The sequence below is a fragment of the Vanessa tameamea genome, chromosome 11, assembly GCF_037043105.1.
Source record: "Vanessa tameamea isolate UH-Manoa-2023 chromosome 11, ilVanTame1 primary haplotype, whole genome shotgun sequence".
NCBI lineage: Eukaryota > Metazoa > Arthropoda > Insecta > Lepidoptera > Nymphalidae > Vanessa > Vanessa tameamea.
This window is the reverse complement of record NC_087319.1, coordinates 6,917,593-6,938,497: the sequence shown is the minus strand read 5'-3', so window position 1 is coordinate 6,938,497 and position 20,905 is coordinate 6,917,593. Positions and strand designations below refer to the sequence as shown.

General features: G+C 29.6%; 1 protein-coding gene across 5 annotated transcripts in view; it reads left to right on the top strand.

Annotated features, from left to right (window-relative positions):
* Nucleotides 1–20,905, top strand: part of LOC113395185 (protein TANC2) — a 311,678-nt gene that overhangs the window by 90,198 nt on the left and 200,575 nt on the right. The window contains exon 1 of one of the 5 annotated variants that reach the window (XM_026632755.2): nucleotides 8,117–8,362. The exons of 3 other annotated variants lie outside the window; for them this stretch is intronic. In XM_026632755.2, coding sequence (XP_026488540.2) covers nucleotides 8,290–8,362 — 73 coding nt within the window. In that variant the 5' untranslated portion in view covers nucleotides 8,117–8,289. Of the gene's footprint in view, nucleotides 1–8,116; nucleotides 8,363–20,905 lie in introns of those variants that run through there. One more of the 5 variants, XM_026632756.2, reaches the window with a different exon arrangement.

Here is a 20,905-nt window from a genome sequence, read left to right as displayed (position 1 = left end):
GTTCATGCCTTTTTAAATTCTACTAACTCAAAAATCGAGTTGCATTTGGATCGAAGTTGCATCAGTATGTAATCGGGATCGTATCATAATCGAGATATATATATATCATCATCCTCATCATCCTCCTGCCCTTATCCCAATTTTATTTGGGGTCATCGCAGCATGTCTTCTTCTTCCATACTTCTCTGTCAGACGTCACTCACAAAGTAACATTCTTTCCAGCCATATACAGGGTTATTGGTATTTCGACGTATTCCCGTTAGGAGGTGATAGGGGTGATTATTCGCGATAATTTTAACCCCCATATGCATTATGCAAAAGTGAACCATTTATGAGTTATCCCGTTTTTTAGATTTTTTCAAAATAAATTAAAAATGCGACTTCAAAAATTTGTTTAAATAAAAGTATCAATCAAAATATATTTTTTTAACTATCGCATTACCAATAAACCTGTATATATATAGAATAGGTATAGGAACGTAATCGTTATATGGTAGCAGAGTTTACTTATAGGTATTGCTTGATACGTTCATTCCGCACAAGAGAAATTATAAAGACAAGTGAAGAATTTTATTAGATCATGTGTACTTAATATTGCACGACATCTTATACAACTATGCTATCTCGATTAATATGATAAATAAAAAATAACTTTTACTTTACAAAACACTTTCTTACGCTCAAAACTGACAACTTCATTCAAACAAATCAAGTGTTGTACAGAATATGTATTTTCTCTCCCGAGAGAATAACAATGAAAACAGGTTGCTACGTCCGTGTAAGGCAAACAATTTACTTATTAGAAGCGCAGAAAAATGTGGCGGTTAAAATGGTGCTTACCTTTAATTATAAACTTAAAAAATATTATAAACAGTTACTTTTTATACAAATTATACGACATACGATTTAATAAGGTAGAGCTATGTCAGGTTAAAAAATGTTTGCGATTGTCATATTATTTTGAAATATATTTGAAAAAATAAACGAAAAAAATACTAATTTTTTTTTTTCATAAAGCTGAAAGTGACCTTACAAAATATATAATGAGTATAATTTATATAAAATGGGTTACTGCTTGTGCTGTGTGACGGTTGATATTTCTTATTATTTTAAGTAAAACTTCTTAAATTTTCTAATTGAACCAAACAACGAAGAAGTTTTGTAATTTAATAAAATTGATATGTATATATATATCAATATGTATGTATATCTCAATATGTATATATATCAATTTTATTAAATTAAGAAACTTCTTCGGTTTTTGGTTCAATTAGAAAATTTAAGAAGTTTTACTTAAAATAAATTAAAGAACAACTATTTCAATTTCTTTATTTAACGGCCATTACCATTTTAACAATACAAATATTTTTATAACGACATTTTAGAACACCCGGCTACTTTTTGCCACCGCCGATGACTCACAGAGTCAACGATCGCGTCGACCACATCTCTGATCGCTTTTTTTCAAAATACGAGCTAACACACGCATTCTAACTGTGACGTTAGAAAACATTGATATTATTTATAATGTTTTTATAACGATATCATATCAAGATGTAGCATGATTGAAGAGAAGTTTCTAACAACTGTTATTTCTACAATTTATAATAATAATGATGATGATATCCTTACACTGTGCAGGAGTGATTATAGTGCACAAATGTGTGCGCAAACATTCTGTTCCCTACTTCATAATACGATGTGTTAACAATGCAACACGATCAGAATTCAGGCGCAAGGCCAACGACTTTAGATGTCCAAGACAAAGAGTGTCGACACTACCTTCTGGCAAATTCCGGGTTGATATATTTCTTCACCCCGTCCCGGTATTTAACCGAGCTAACCACTACACTAGCAAATATATAATAAAACCTAATTCTGCTTAAGATGACCTTAACAAGTAAAGCCGTTAGTAATGGTTAGTGTGCCTTTAAAACTCGACTCCAGTTTCGTTTATATTACAGATTAATCTTATTTTAATGGATATTTTTTAAATTCCTCTCACGATCCGCCCCACTTTTATGTCTGACATTTATAATGTTCACCCTTTAGTGTTTTAAAATGCATATCACGTAATGGTAGTGTTACAATCACACCAATTAATCTACTATGAACGCGATCTCCAAAAAATGTTAAGTATGACGTCATAAACATAGATATATATCAGATACAATAGATAATGGTATGTTTATGTTAAAAAAGATTAAGAGTGGAATTGTGAACAATTATTTTTTTGTTTTTAATAGTTTAAAATAAATTTCGGTAACTAACAAGTATTTGGAATTTAATGAATTGAATGAATAAATACGATTTTGCTAAAGCTAATGCTAGCTTCTAAATTATTAAAGCCAGCTAAGATTACGGTCAAACTATATTTTAGATCATAATTGATTTGTATAGAAAATGCAAGCAAGCATAATATATATTTCTCTTTAACTTCACAATTAGATAAGCAAAAAGTAAAAATTATAATCATCGGGCTGTTATGTATGGTAGAAAAAAAGTAATAGATCGACAAGAATCAAATAACAAATGGAATAAATCTGTCGGAAAAATGGAATAAAAAACAATGAGAATGTTCCAAAAATGGGACGACTAAGAATGTTCGGGGAACATCCTATCGGACGAAGGGAGAATTTTAAAGAGGTACCTTTATTTGGAGATGTTTGGATACCAATGATGAAAAAAGCACAAGTCCAGATACAAACGTTCTGATCTTTAAATACCTTGACGAGTTATATCTAACTTAGAAGTTTTAATTTTTTTAATATAAAGGTGACATAGAAAGTTAAATATTTATCCATTAATTATTGTAATATCACAGGAAAAAAATAAAACATTTTCTTTAAATGAAACTTTTTTTAATTAAGTTATTTTTTTGTTGTATGTACTCGAAACAACTTCCTTTTGACAGACGACCAGCAGTCGATCACGAGGCTTACCTGAAAGTCAAGTCACATGAACTTGTTACGAGAATTATAATATTAATTCATTATATACAGTTTTAATTAAAAAGGAAAGTATTTAAACAAAAAATTTTCTTTAATTAGCCTGTACTAAGTGTCACAAGAGCCGAGATGGCCCAGTGGTTAGAACGCGTGCATCTTAACCGATGATTTCGGGTTCAAACCCAGGCAGGCACCACTGAATTTTTATGTGCTTAATTTGTGTTTATAATTCATCTCGTGCTCGGCGGTGAAGGAAAACATCGTGAGGAAACCTGCGTGTGTCTAATTTCAACGAAATTCTGCCCCATGTGTATTTCACCAACCCGCATTGGAGCAGCGTGGTGGAATATGCTCCATACCTTCTCCTCAACGGGAGAGGAGGCCTTAGCCCAGCAGTGGGAAATTTACAGGCTGATTATGTTTATGTAAGTGTCACTACCAAGCGCAAAAATAAACATTCATATGTGCAATTGAAATAATAAATTTGCTCTATACTTTTTACTGCATGGCAATTAAATATATTGAGAAGTTGCCAATTCACGAAACTCTTACATGATATCATTTTAAGAACTACGATATATTTATCGTAGTTCTTAAAATGATTATTATAAGTAATAATATTTTAAAAATTAAATATCTTAACGACACTTCGTAAACTAGGTTAAATGAACCTTTGCAATTATTGGAAATCGAAGCAGTAATATTACGAACTATTAACACGTAAAAGACTATCATTATATCGATTTAAACTATTCTACGAATGGCGATTTAACAGCAATTACGATCTTATAATAATCGTTATCAATATATGTATATATGTATCCACATTACAAATATATTTTAGCTTGTATTTTTAATGTGTTGATGCGATGCACGTATGAACAGCTTATGTCCTGTCGGGGCAGCGAGAAAAATAACAAATAAGATATTGTCTAAGCTTTATTTGCTCATGGGTTCGGCTAAAAGAGAAAACTTTTATGAACTAAAATAATCTAGAGACTATTATAAACATAGTTTATGTAAGTAAAATTTATTGAAAAAAAAATTGGGCACGCATGAATTAAAATAATATAACCCATTTGGCGTCTAAAGTAGCATTTGATTACATAATTAAGACATTTGTGAAATTCTATGTATGTAGGTTAAATTTAGTATTAGCAATAAAGATTGAGTGAGCTAAAAATGCCAACACTCTGCTATTTAAGACGTCATAAACCATGACATTCATCACGTGTCATGGAAATACAGTTTCTTAAATTACATTGGCTCACTCAAACCAATCATGCAAGAATATTTATGCTCTAAAATTGTTTGTTTTTTGATATGTATTTATATTATTATACATATTATATATATTATTATACATATCTAAGTTTAAGTTAATATCCCACTCTTAAACTTAGACCTACTGTAGAGAAGAGGGTATAGTTCTTATTTCGCCAGCCCAAGTCTATATATTTGATATGAATATAATAGTTAAGAATAAATACTTTGATCAAATCAATCACTATTTTGATCAAAGTGTAAGCATAGCCGCAGGTTGTCTGTATAGTAAAATATTACGTGCCAAAATCATAAAGCAGAAATCGTGAAAGTTAAACTGTTTGAGTAATCAGATTGACCATAAAGAAACCGTCAGATTGGGTGCGGTTAATAATTTATCTTCCATCCACTGCATTGATAACAATTTCCGACCTCGATTCTACATGCAAAAACCTAAAATTCAACATGGATATAGACAGACAAAGTTACTTTCGCATTTATAAAATTAGTTTATATGGTTATATTTAAACATCTTGGTTTGAAATGGCGTTTTCGATACCGGTTGTTGTTTTAATATTGGATGATATGTAATAAAACGAATCAAAAAGTACTTCAAAATGTTGATTTTCCTAATAACTTTTTTTTTACTTTTTCACCTCAGAAGTCCGTCATTTATGGTTATTATGTTGTAATTATTAGGTAATATTTTTTATTCTTCTAAGTTTCCTTGCAAACTGTAAACAAAACTTCGCGAAATTAAATTTTCGCATAGAACTGTCACGATTGTCTTGTAATGTGATTTTTTTCAAATATAGTGTACTACTGTACCAATTACTTCCTCTGGTTGAATCTAAATTCCGTTCGTATGGGTAAACAAATAATCAGACCTCCTGTAATAATACGTATTAGTTTAATTAGTTTTTGAATAAATACGTAAACAAACTCTGCAATATCCCGCGTTCCTCATCAAGCTCACGAACCCCAAAAAAACAATCCCTTGAGATGTATGCAATATTTTATTTGGGATTTAGATCAGTCTTAAAAATACAACTGAATTAACTAATTTAGTCCAGAGATCAACAGCTCTGAGATAGTTTCGTGGATTTAACAGAAGAAATTTACAGAACGGTTGTTAATTAACTAAAGTATTTATACCCAAATATGCGACAGCTTCTCTAGCTGTATATATTATTTTGAATTAGATAAACAAATATTATAAAACGAGCATCTGACCAAAGGATGTCTCCATCCGCAACAGCAAGGCAAGCGCAAGTCACTGTGCCAAGTGCGTGTGTGCCACACAGGCCATAAACGTTTAAACTACACTTTTTATACAACAATTTTTAGTCTCAAAAATGCTTTAAAGTAATTACTCTGTCATTTATTCTGATAAGAATCAATACTGAGAGAAATAAATCGAACGAAAGTTGCCGTACATTACGTTTGATATAACTGTTACATTTTACCAGCGATCATCTGAATAGTGTCCACTCTGATTTTCGGTATATAAATGTTCAAAACCTTCATAAAAACCCATCTTGATGCCCGGACAGGTTTACAAATGAAAATACAAATATTAACATATTCCGGTTTTCATTTTGTCGTTTACGAATTACCGAAGATTGATGGAATGCTAAATTATATGTTGGTTCCGTCAGACGAAATTGGTTTGGGAAATACTCTAAAGCAGCACTTGGTCATAAAAACAAGGGACGCCTGTGGGAACGAGTCGGCTTTATCCACATTTCTTTTTTTTTTTATTCGACCTCCAATCTCGAAGCAAGGAGTTATTTCGACCGATTAAATTTTTATAGTAGTCCATTATGTATTAACGACGTGATATCCAATCAATTATGAATATCATTTTATTTTCTTGTGACAAAAGTTTCAATATTTAATTAGTGATGATTATAAAATGCGGCATGCCTTAAGGAATTCAATGGCTTAAAAAATAATACCTTTTTATATTTAGTTGTTTTTTTTTTTTTGAGCTGAACCCTCTTAAATGGTGATTTTGTGTCATTCATTTTACTTCTTTTTCTTTTCTTTTGTTAAAAGGAACGACAACGACACGAAAACTAACCTAAACTAAAAGATTCAGTACAAAGTTTATTTTAATTTCAATTGAATATTTCAATTCATTTTATTATAATCTATACTTCATTATAGAAAATAACTTACACAAATACCTATAGTCGAAATCAACATATGATCTAGTTTGAACTAGTAATTTTGTAAAAATAATATAATTTATCCTACACAATTAGCATTTTTAAATTACGAACGGTGAACATTAAAATGATTGCGTGCAAATGTGTGGCACAAATTATTACTTGCGAAAGGGTCGGGCCCTATTAAATGCTAGATTTGAAAAATAGTTCTTATTACAATAGTATAAGAGCTATAACGGTTGATATGTATCTCTGTATGACCCATTGTACCTCATTGTTCTCAGAACGTGGCAGATCAATTCACAATACCATCCCTCACGTACAGGAACGTAAAACTAGACCTTATAGGCTTTATTACTTTAAATTTAAAGACTACTATTCATTGACAGTTTTTTCAAGCTTTAACTCGTGGTTACTATTTATAGAAGTAACAATACCGGTTAATTTTATTTTAAACATGGACTTTCACACGTTTTGACATATAGATTGAATACGAATAACGCTTAAATGTAACTCGTTAGGTATTTTTATCGTTATTTCTTCATTTGTAAGTCTGACAAGCAATCGGAATGCTTGATAAGTGGTGACCACTTACAGAAATTGGTTCTGTAAGAAACACTAACTATTCTTTAAATTCCTAATGCCCCTCGAAGCATTGGAACTAAAAAGATAAGGTGGTATAATACACTGGCTCACTGACCTTTCATTGACACAATAAATAATAGTACTACGGTATTCATATTTAACGGTAGAATAGAATAACTTGTAAGTGGAGTCTTCCCACATTAACTTCATAAATACCGGTTACAAGTTATATTATAGTAATTAAATATCTATACATACATCTACGTAGAAACAACCTTAGGACATCTTGATTTAAAGGGAGACCAACTACAATTTTTAAATTCTGGATGAATTGGCTGAATGAATCGGCTCATTGAAAGTGTCATTTTTATCAAAACACATATATAGAAAAAAAAATGTTTAACAGGTAATATTAAAATACGATTTTAAAATATGTATGTACTTGTAAACTCTACTTTTTCAAAGTGACTATTTTTATTAACATTAAAATTGTTAATTTGTCTCGCTTTCTTAACTGACTTAGTAGGTCCTATTAATAAATTAGACTTAAATTTTAATTAATTCAAGGCAGGCTTTTGAATAACTATTGTCTAATTAACTGTAAATTATTTTAATTATCATATACACCTAAGAGATATATATATCTACATAATATAAACTTAAGTATAATATAAAAATTAATTACATTGTTTTCTATATCAGATGTGACCATGCTTTTTGTTAAAAATAGTTTCAGGGAATGAGTAAAGAAAATTTTGTTAATATGTATTTAAAAAATAAAAAAGTATCGTTTTGAAAAAATGAAACCAAATTTATAAATTAGCGGTGAGTAACAAAGTGTATTATTCACTCAGTTACTTACATTACTTACAGTATATTACTGTAAGTAATTAACTACCTACAGTATAATGCTAAACTTACTCATTCAAACTTTCGTCTGCTTACGAATTAAAAATATTTTATATTTTAAAACAATAGTTTTTATGGTATAACTGCGGCTGTTCAGGAAAACAATAATTCTTTCATTCACAATGGCACGTTTATAGAAAATAGAACAATAATCGCAAAGGGCACTCTAATCAGATTAGTGCGATCTGTGTATGTATGCGTAGCGTCATGCGTCACTCATTCATTCTCATTCGCGTCGGTGATTCGGACCGTGCAGGTCGTCAGCGCGCGCGCCGGCCTTTCAACGAGCAAAATTTAAAAAGCCGTTGTAATAAGTTGAATTAAGTAAAACTTAGAATAAAATTGTGCGTGTAAGTGAAGTGCCGGACAAGTGTGTGACCTTTAAGTGAAATGTTTAACTAAGTGCAGGAAACATGAATTCAAAAAAACTGGAATACTTTAATGATAATGACTCCGTGGATGAGAAAATTAATCTCAGCTGTCTAGGTGAGTTTTTGTGTCTCAATTTTGTTCACAATGTGTTTATATGGAATGTTAATTGACTTTGATGCCATGGAATTACAGAGGTGTTTGTGCATAGCTGATAGGAATATCGAGGAAGCTACGTGCCTTAAATGATAAGATGTGGCGGGACAGCTATTAATGACTGACAAATAAATTGACAAGTGTTCTGATTACTGCACAATAAAGTTTATTGATACATTGTTAATTATAGATCATATTTGTTATTTATAAATTCGATAACGAATCTAATAGTAGATTATTTGAGACAAATATCATGTTAGATTTAAAATCGTTTGCTTATTTACTATTAATAAATACAAATAGTCATCCTATTGCTCTTGTTTAAAAGTAACAATTATTACTAAATATTTTTAACACTATAGTCTTAAAATTAAATATTTTAATTTTCATTATTTTAATTTTCATTATATTAATTTTCATTACTCTATAGGAATTTCATAACATTTCATGTCATGCATTTAATGATTGAAAAGCGGAGGAGTGAATCAATGAGTAATCTTAAAGATTTTTTATATTCTGACTCAGCCGTACTAAAACTATTACTTAAAGAAAACTTTTCTATTAAACTTACACAAACAAAGTTACCTCTAAAGAAAAAGAATAGAATATTTATATAAAAAGTAAAACTAGCAATCTTCTTGCATTGCCCAGAGGCTAAAAAGGACCAGTACTTTTGTCTCTGTCTAATGCAAAGCTTTAGAATAGGTGAGATGGAGTCATTATCTTGTAACTGTGTGGGTTCGTCTGCCTATGCGGTATGCGCTGCACTGTTAACAATAACATCAAAATGTATAAAATAATGAAAAAATAGATTTAAGTAATTAAGAATACAAACCTCGATCAATCAAGGCAAAAGTCAAAAATTGAAGTGGAAAATTTTCGACAAAATAATAATACAAAACTAATAAATTATTTATTTACAAGATTATTTAATAAACCATGTCGTACACTAAGTGAATCCTTATAAATTTGCTTTTTTTTAAGTAGAAATATTCAAATATGATTTATTACTAAACCCAATCTTCAAATCTGCTGACGACACGATGACCCAAATACATGATATAAACAATCTAAATGGTGCTATCTCGTTTGTCTGGACTCGTTAATGACCTTAAGAGTATTAAGACGTACCATTGCATGTGTAGAAATTTTTATAGTTACTAAAATCTTTATAGATTCCTTTTATTTATTAATTTATTGGCAATTTAATTTATTTTTGTGAACGAATGCATAGACAACATTAATATAAATAATGTGAAACTAAAAAAAACATACGTATTAAAATATCCATTTATATTCAGAATCTCTTAGGAAATAACTGTAACGTATTTCCTGAATACGAGTTTTTTTTATAGACAGCGTCTAAATAGAGTATATTTAGTTGTTTCTATTTATGTTTTGCAAGTATTATGAGCAACTTGAATCTGTTATATGTTCATTTTACAACTAAATTTGTACAATTTCACGCCTTTTAAATGTTTATTACCTTTTTTTAGCATTCGCTGAGTGATGAGAATGCTTTGCAGACTATTCAAGGATAGAATAAACCAGTTTTGATGTCGCTTATCATGATTGAATGCATAATATGTATTATTATTTTGTGCAAAACGTGCATGACTTTGATACAGGTATTTTAATTCCAACAGATTTTTGCTGTTGTGCTTAAATTAAAAATTGTATAATTACGTAATATTTTAAATGTATTGAATTATTGTTTTAAAACAGTTTGTTCATTCGAATACACCTGACGACCTTTTGTAAAGCTTTCCAATTTTATAAGGTAATAAAAATAATAACGTATTTGATCAAGTAAAGCCGGATAAAATACGGTTAAATTGCCGTAATTCGAGTCATAATCCCGAGCTAAACGTTTCAAGCTTTCACTTACATCAAATGGGATTTAAGAGGATATTTTGATAGTAACACAAAAGCAGTTTTCTTTGATTAATTTAATGGTTCAGATTACGCTACCTGTCATAAAAGTGGTTTTACTAGAAGAGAAACTTCATTGTCGGTTTCGTATCGTAATGTTAGACGACCGACTTCGAATTGGAAGTGGCTGGTTATTTGTTCAAGTATTTTTTTTGTTAGACTCAACATTCAAGTACGCACGACCGTGTAGCCTCTACTCCTATAACTATGTAAATATTTCAATATCTTTGTATGTTCATGTCATAGATAACGTTCATGATTATTATGTTCACTATTGGAATATTCAATCTAGCTTTAACATTTAAGGAGTATAATTTATGTATCGACGTTGAAAACATAGTTACTATTTAATAATATTGTTATATTGCAATTGTTATTTAACAAAACCTACAATATCAAACATATTTTATAATACATTTCAATGTATTATGATTTTTTTTTCTTAGTTACTTCCAATAACTATCTCAAATCATCTTTAAATAATAAAAATAAAAATATATTTAACATATTGATGTTCCTACATCAAGGTCTTTATTGCGTTAAACATTTTATACATTATATTTTTTGATAACCCTTTTTAATAGGACAAAGGCGCGAACATCTTGTGTGGTCGGCTGATTAACTCGCAAGGATCGGTTATAAACGTATTTAGCACTACCCTTTGTGATTTTTGAAGGGTAATGAGGTGAGACTGATGAAGACTTCCATAGTTTAAACTACCGAAAATCGTTTGAGTTACTTTCGTACACGACAGCGTTTCGTTAATTTTATCGAACTCTCAATATTTTTAAACATAATACAATTCAAAACATAAGACATACATGATACCAAACGCTACTAATAAAATGTACTGAATAGGTGTTGATTAAATCATATTTATGAAATATATTAATACAAGCAATTTGAAAGACTTAAAATCTAAAGAGTTTCATTTTAATATAACCTTAAATCTAAGATCTAAGTCCCAAATGTTAGATACTTATATAAAAACAAAAAAATAAATATTTGGGTCTAACAATGAGATTTTGATTAAGATTATAGGTATTTTTATAATTAATGCAAAGGTCATAGACAGGATGGATAGATCATTAACCCCATGATACAATGCGGGCGGTGCATATTTTAGCAAAGGACTGGGATATAAAAATTCCAAATGTTAAAAGTAATTAAAATAGCGGCTCGATGAAAAGTAACTTTACGATCATGCTCGGTTTCGATAAAGCGATTGATAGTATGTTTAATATAATGAAAGTAAAGATGTAGATAATACTGATGCAACCGTAAAATGTAAACAGAATATTTTATAATCAGCAATATCTAATTGTGAAAGCAGTACAAGTACTGGTATACTGAACTGACTTAACCTGTAACAACAAAAAATATAATGTATTTAAATCAATTAATGTAAAATATTGATATTAAGAATGCAGATCTATGAAACTAATTAATAGTCATTTTTAAGGTTACTTGGCAAACGCTGACATCAATACGATTGCTAGATTCTACATAAAAATGTGTCTTCGAATTTAGCACATGGACTTTTTTCAAGGTTTCGTGTAGTAAGCATGATAATGCTTACTCTGAATTTATTTGTTTTGATTGTAAGACGATTCTCTTTTGTCAATGTATTTGATATAACGAACGTGATTAAAGAATAAATCGAAAAGTCGCTTTATGTTGGAAATTAAATAATTGAAAACAATTGACAACAAAATGCAACTATAGTCTCCAATATAAACTTGTTTTAAATAAATAAGAGAATTTAATTTAAAAATAGAATAAGAAAATAAAAAATAAGAATAGAGTAATAATCTTTGTGGTACAGGATTTTCTCTATCAGAGTATTATTGTTTTAAGGTGAATTTGGGAAGCAAATGAAGACAGGGCACCTAAACAAACACAAATACAACCCGAAGTTTAAAATGGAAAAGTCACTAATTGTTTCCCTAATATTGACTATGCTTTTTGAACACCGTTCCGTGGAACATATAATGTACATAAATATACAAGTGGCTTCATGCGTATTGAATAGATGTGATCATTTAACCGTTGTTGTTTTTGATAATCTTATATTTACTGAATTCGCTGGCAACTTGACTTCATCAATCTAAGGAAGTTTAGAAAACATAAGACTCCTATTATAGTAAGTGACTATAATTTTTTTATTTTTTTACGTAGCTGAGGTAATAAAATAATAAAATTGATGACGTAAAATGACTGTTCAAGTTTCAATTAACATTACTGACACTGTTAATTTAAATAGAAAAGTCGGCAAGAGACTTTTGGTAGTAAATATTCTCAAAAGGCGATGGAACAACTCAAAATTACCTTTTCGTTTCCAAACAAGGATTTAGGTTTAATATGAGAACAAGAAACCGGTATAACACAACAATTAACACTAGAAACTATAAATGGTGTAATTACACACCTGGACGTGGTGGTTTGCTCGCTAAATTAGCGTGTAGTTCAACGAACCTAAACTCAGTTGTGTTGTATAGAAATCTTGTTTCCTATGAAGTAATTTATGGGACGTCAAAAAGTCATATCACATTGAATACGAAACATACGATAGATGATTAAAATTTAATGAAATATTTAAATCGAGGAATTTGATTTCGAGGAAAAAATAAACATGCAGATACTTAATTTCAAAAATATTATGAAAGTATATGTAATCCTTAGTAGTTCTATTTGAAATGTAGTCATGTAAAAGCCGCACCTAAAACTATTAAATCAAAATTACTTTAAATGTACCTATTAATATGATATGTATATTATATCGTCTCGTTTCAATAACATGGTTATGAAACCCAACTTCATTGATCGAAGGTCTAACTATAGACGGTTAAAATTGTTGTACCTAATATCCAAGAACATATTTTTTGTGTACATGCAACTTATATGTAAAGGGTCAATAAGAGAAGGGTCGGCTCGAACGTTGGAGACAGGTGTTTGAGTTCGCGTTTGGGAGTTTTTTGCTCCTTTATCGATCGCTATTGCTCGATCTTTTTATGGATTCTCTTCAATATGTCTTTTTTGGCCGTTAAAATACTTGTAGATCTTCTGTCCTTATGTTTTATACTTCTAAACATTACCTTTCTATCGTATCAATTTCACGTTAAATGTTACACGAGACTAATGAAAAGAAACATGAAAATACATTAGTCTCTCATTTTACAATTAAATGTGAAATAAAACCATTTTCAAATGTTAATATTACGTATCCAATTACTACACTACACAATAAATAGAATAAATGAATGGGCAATATCAATTCAATCATCAAGCTTGTCTTAAACAACGATCATGAACATCGAAACAAGACATCGGTTAAAATTATATAAGAGGTTAGATCTGGTAATTAGTTTTATGATTGCATATTTCTAATTATCATTCAAAATTGACACTCATCAAAGCATGTTTGTCATTTAATGTTACCGAATGTTGGTTTCATATATTTAATGATTATAAAAAATATTATGAATACATTAATATTAATAATTAAAACAAAATCATTAACAAACAGCGGGATGCAAGATCATATACGTGGGTGTCGAATGATCCTACTATCTTGCTCACTCGTGTAGTGTTAAATGAAACAAAAATCGAGGCCAAGAAAGATACGAAATATTTTTTATCATTAAAAACCAGTGTTCCTGATCCTTCATTGATATTATCTTTTAGTAGATGCAAGTCGTACTCTTACTACCATCGCATATAACAACGCTGCCAAATTTCATTTAAAAACATGTACAAGAATACTAATAATAAATTTATATCATTTCATTTAACACTAACAACACCTGTGTACAACAAGACACAAACAGCTACGACGTCATATAAAAATATGCTAGTGAAATTAAAAACGAAACTTATTCAAATAGGTTAAATAATTATATTCATAATCCAATAATATAGGTATATGCGACTACATAAATCAACTTTGAAAACACAGAAAAATTTCAATATGGTCCAGATATACTGGTTGCATCACAAGAATCACTACCTGTTAATGGTATAAAAAAGGACTCCATAAAAAGACCAGCAGTTTCAAAAATCGATACGACAAACAAAATTGAACTTTAACGCATAATAATAAATATTCAAATAGCATGCAAACGTTTGAACCATTATGCCATCTGTCGCTCCACAGACGAAATTAAATATCTTGGTGATAGCAGTCGGATCCCACGCTAATTGAAATGGTTTCGATTCTGTTGTTACTTTTATCATTCTCGAAATAGAATTGATTATTTCTAAAATCTTTTATTTTATACCGTTCGAATTTTTTTTTACATTTAACATCGAAATTGATTTTACAATTGTCGCTTTTGTTGATCTTAAATTGAATTAATTTAAAGAATACTAAGCTTTATCAATTTCTAATACAATTTTAGACAAAAATAACATAAGATTGTGGAAGAAAATAATGGTTCTTGAAAACGTGGGCTAGAGAAATTTCGTCCTATTAAACATTTCCAACATAGTCCAAGATACATAATAATTTGAGGATTAATTATGATTAAACTTCGGACAAAGATCGAAAAGCTAGCTCTTGTTTTATTATAAAATTTTTTATCATGATAAAAACGTTCTTGTGTTTATATGTGTAGAGTCTCGTTTTCCATAGCATATATACAGCAATTTGTTTAGCTATAAGTTCTGTACGTTAGAGATTTATGGAGAAGACAATTAACCATTGATTGTCTATCGAAGGGTTCGCATTTAGTAAGGATTAATGAAACTTAATTTTGTTTCTTCTGATCTCTCTATTAATAATTTATGAAATGAGTACTGTGTTATTTACTGCTGTAGTGGAATAGATCTATGTACATAGGTTATAAATTTTACTGCAAAGATAAATCTGCGGTATTTTATTCTATGTTCAATAGTTAGAAAAGTATTTTCTTAAAAAGTTAATTCTACTTGAACGATTTAGTATACTCGATTTATACTTTAGGTCAAAACACAGCTATAAATATTAAAATCCAGCAGTTCTTAAGTATGTTCTAATAAAGTTTGTCACGTATTTTTTTGAAATTTAAAATTTGGTACTTAATAGCATTAATGTGGAACCCCAAAAATATGCTCATTAAAATTAAATCAATTTTACAAATATCGCAAAAAATAATAATAACGCGACGCAAATTGATAAATTCAAGTTGAAAACTGAAAGTACTTACATGATGCAACTGAACAAGTACACTGGGAAGGTGACGAAACTATATCATATTTTACCATACAAAACCAAATTGTCACTCGATTTTCTGACGTAACGTTCAATATTTAAAGGTCATTGATTTTTTCGTATCGGGAAAGTTGAACATAATGATGTGTTACGTAAAAAAACTCTGACATTATAGGTTTCGTGCTAAGGGGCTCATTTCTTCGAAACAAGTAAAATAATGGTTTTACCAAGAATTTGTTTTCAACTGAGCTTATGCGAGATGACCCAGTGGTTAGAACACGTGTATCTTAATCGAAAATCAGCCTACTTAGTAATAACAAAAAAAAAATTGCTTATAATAATAATAATTGAACTAGAATATTACAAAGCTTATTGAATTAAATCACAAGAACAGATAGTTTTTCTATATAGCTTTTGCAATTCCTCCTTATTGGGCTAAAGCATGTTAAGGAAATTAAACGTGGCTTGTTTGACCTGGACTTGTAAGGCCACCGAGAGCTTTAGTCGTAGGCGTAACATATGAATATATTATGCACGAAACTTAATATCTTGCAAATATTATTTTTGTAAAAAACGAGATCATTAACAATATTTTTAATAACGGTAGATTGATTTAAATTATATCTTTCCACACTTGTGTCAAATAATTGTGGGTTTATTACAGCACTAGCTGCTCCGGTTGATTACATCTGCGTCGAACTTTACTTCTTTATATTAAATGGGCTATCTAACGCAAAAAGATTTCTAAAATCGTATTGGTAGATCGAAATATATAAATAAATATTTCATAAATAGCAAAGATATATTTATTTTAACGATTTATAATATAAGTATTTTATTTAAATATTTTTGTCATAATTGTAGATGGAAAATGTGTCTTTGAATCCATTTTTGAATACATACTTTCAATAATTTTAACTTCAAAGAATAAATGAATAATTTGATTTCTGTTAATCATCTTGATTTGTACCACGAACATATATTAAGATTTTGAAGATATTGATTGGTGATCACCCAAAATTTCATTTCCTGCAATTAAAATGTCATATTGTTGCTAATAAATTCGGTTTCAACAAGGCTCTTCATAGATTTTATATGCGGTGTCATTCACGATTTGACCTCAAACGGGATCAAAAAGAAATTATGCCATTCGATTAAGTCCAAAATCACACTCTAAAGTGAAAAGTAAAGTAAGATAAACTTGATTTTGTTATTTATGAGTTCTTAATATCTGTTTTTCTCATATATATTTTATTTTGATACTTAAAAAGCGGCAACTATTAGAAGATTTTGAATTATTTTGGAAAGTGAAATTGAATAACGCTGTGGTTTCATTTTATCATATGTATACGAATATACGAATAGCTTTTAAAGTTTTTATTATCATGTACCTAACAAAGTACATAAAAAAGTATTCGAATTCGAAACTTATTGCTCAATACAATTTATATAGCTTGTACTGATGAAGTTTCATTCCTACGGTATCATCAAAGTAACCATTGTATTTGAAACTGGTACCTACAATGGATCGTCTCTCAAGCCCCCATTTGTACTTCCAATAGCAATACCAGATGAACTAGCGATACCTTTGCGTAATAAATTGACTGCCGACATTGCATTTGAACGTATGCACCGTTAACGAGTAATAGAATGGCGCTTTCACACTGCAGATCACTCCAGCAGCCGTAGCAGAGTAAGATGCCTATTCATAAGAAGAAGTAATCGAATCACTGACCTACAAAAGTCATCGCGTCGGCAATAAGTTCTCGTATTTATTGCTCTTACTCTGATATAATACTAAGATCTATATTTAGAAACTTCCTCGTGAAATTGTCTCATAAATTTGATGGACTTGACAATGCGAATACTTAGTACACGTCAAAAAAATTCGAAAGTAGATGAACTATGCTGTAAAGCTCACGTGCTCAATACGAGGTGTCTTCATTATTCCTAACAAGCATGATATCCAATTTCATTGCCTCCCCACGATCTAGCATTCGTGTGAAAGGACTTTATCGTTATTCAAAATAAATTATTTTCCCAGACCTTTAGTAGAGAAATTCAGTAATAAGTATAAAGTATTAAGCATCTCAAACCCTTCATTTTGCTTTGCTTTCACCGACTTATTGCGTAAAGTTCTATCTAAATAGGAATCTTTTACTTTGAAACTGCCTGAGGTTTAACTATTAACATAATTGTACTTTGCTTATTCGTCATTTCATTTTCTATGGTCTTTTAAACCGAATCAGTCTCCTGTTTCATTATTATTACTACGGATGTTATAATCTCATATCATTCGTTCGTTCGTTGAATTTCCTACGTCAAGTAAATATAGTGTAATTTTTTCAATATTCTTATGTCTCAAAATGATATTTTTACATGTTCACGAAACATGAAATATTAACAAATATTTAATATTTGAAAGTCAATAACATCTCCATATTTTCTAAAAAAGTACGGTTACCTTAAACAGGGTTGCATACTATTTTTGATTTAATATATGAAGATTCATACATCATATCTGATATTTGTTTTGTATAATGTTTTCAGTATTTGTTGCTCGATTTGATAGTTAATTTATAGCTTTCAATTGTACGCACATAAATAAATTTTGTACATAATCTGTACAATAACTTTGGACATCAATTGTTTATATAACAATTTTCACTTAAATCTCATGTTACATATCTAAGCGTCATGTTATATTTACCATAAACAGTCTATAGTACAAATTTCTCGGCATCGTATCAGTCGAAATACCTTATCGTACTTTGATGTTTAACTTCCTGTAGTTATTTATTTTAGGGCAAGATAATAAAGTAACTTATGATCACATTGATGCAATCTTTATCAAGCATGCATTAACAGGTATTTGCACCGACGATCCTATTATCTAAGAAATAAGAGTAATAATTGCATACCGTGTAGTTAGTTTATTACTTGGATATTATTTTATTTACATGTCTTAAAAACATTGCAACTCGATTTAATAAAATACTACCAGTATTGAATATAATCTTAATCTTATTCTATAATTTAATCCAAACATTTACCAATATTAAATATCTTATCAATCTATAGTTCTTAACATCAGGTATGTAAGTTTATGTGTTAACTAAAAGAGGTCATAAAGCAATTGTAACTCAGGAACATAAACTGTTATTTTTATTGCTATAATATACTCGTGTTATGTTCAATTATGCAGTTAACAAGAGTTATGCATTAGGGCACAGTTGGAACTCCTACAACATAAGTTGAAATTAATATTCGTATCATTCAAATAACGTGTCTCTTGATCTACTTCTCTCAAAAATAAATATTATTTTATAAAAGAAGGAGATGTAAGCCGTAAAGTGAGTAAAAAAAAAAATAGATTATTTGGATTCTTTTTTTAAATTTTTACTATTGAGTCTACCATCCCATTTTTTAACCTAAAGCGATAAATTATATAGTATTGTTATACTTTTTCTCTTTAGAAATGTAATGTTTTCTTAACTTTTAACGGTATTTCATTTGTTCTCATATTCTTCATAGGTACTAAGTAATCTTATGCTAATTAAAGCTTAGCCGATTTATCTGTCTGAAACTACACTTAATTACTGCTGGTAAAGCATTTTAAAAAAGCCTTATAGTTAAATAATTGAAAAAAGATAAAAATTACTGATTTTTAGTAATTAGCCCATGGATATATATCAAACCGAAATATAAATTATAAAACATACGTACTGATACTAATCATGGGATAAAAACGGAACTCTCATGTGATACTTCACGGTTTACCAATTTTATGACTTCCGAAACATTCTTAATGCCTCTATGATCATAATTACCATTCATATGAAATATAATTTTAGTAATTACCACGGCGACCTTTGTTATTTATGTAATTAGATTGAAGTCTATTCAAAAACATATTTCTTTTGTATCTATGATTAAGATTAATTGAATCTGTGAGTGCATAACACATTCATAACAAGGTACGCCGTAATTGAAGATTTTATAAAAATAAAGTTCAAGGTAAAAATAGTTTAGAAATTGTTATGCAGGAAGGAAGGATCCCGTGATAAAATCCTAACGAACAATACTTGGGCACTTCGTACATCATATTGAGAACTCAGTGCTGAACGAAATTATATTAAGATCCTTAGTAAATATAATTGTACGTATAATTTTAAAATATCAAACAGCGCCAGTGAAAGGGACAGAATGAAAAAGACACTAACCGATTCAAATGCCAAATGAAAACTTGCTACGGCTAACCGAGTTTCACATGATCAATTCACTGTTCAACGTTGATCAACCATTAAATCAGCGCGACGGGATTTAATTGTGAGCAAGTTAATTAGATTGACCGTTGAATGCGATAGCCAAGATTTTACCGGCCGTGGGAATGCTGCAAATATTGTCGGAACCTAAGTCAATGGAGGAATATTTTCTGTGTGCGTGTGTGAATTAATTTTGCTGTGTTTAAAATGTATGATACTTGTTGTTAAGTAACCAAAAATGTTATAGTCCAAAATTTAAACGTATTCCGATTTATACATTTGTATATATTCTTCGTCATATACATTCTGTTAATATTTTGGAAATGGAAGTTCCAAGTAGTTTCTATGTAACATGTATACCAAATCATAATAATTACCGTATACATGAATATCTTAATTGTAACTGTATTTTAATAAAACCCCGATATACTCAAATAATTCCATTAAATTTAGATAAAATTTTAGTATGTTGTTGTATTTCCCAGTATCAACAAAATTGGAATTTGTATTGGGATTTATTTTAAGTGTAGCTACATTGTTTGATGCGTTATTCATTGCATGTGATATTTGGGAACTTCATGGACTTGCTCTAAATTCAAGACGCGTAGAAATCAAATGTTGATAGTTTCTGTTAAAATAAGCCGTCTTTGCAATCCATGAGTCATCAAGTTTTATACCGGATATGTCTTTGGTGGTATTTAAAACAATTTTTTTATTTTATTTTATTATTAAATAATTTAATTTAATGAAGTGTTGTTATTCAACATTAATCAATGTATTTATAGCTAAATAAACCGCTACAAATCAGTCACTTGTTATAGAATTCTATCTGTTGATCCGATTTTTTTTATGCGAATTCACAGTTGTAAATATATTTAACCAAAAGCTGCTTTTAAGGAATAGTATTTAATTATTGTTTTACCACGCTCCGATATAGTACGATCACCATGTACGTGCAGATTTTCTTACGATAATTTCCGCCACCACTGAGCACGAAATGAATTATAAACATTAATTTAGTTAACGAAAAACCTAAAAGCGAGCATTATCGTTCACGAGCAAACGTTTCTACACGCTCGGAAATCTCATTTCATAGTGTATTTATCAGTATTCCTAAGT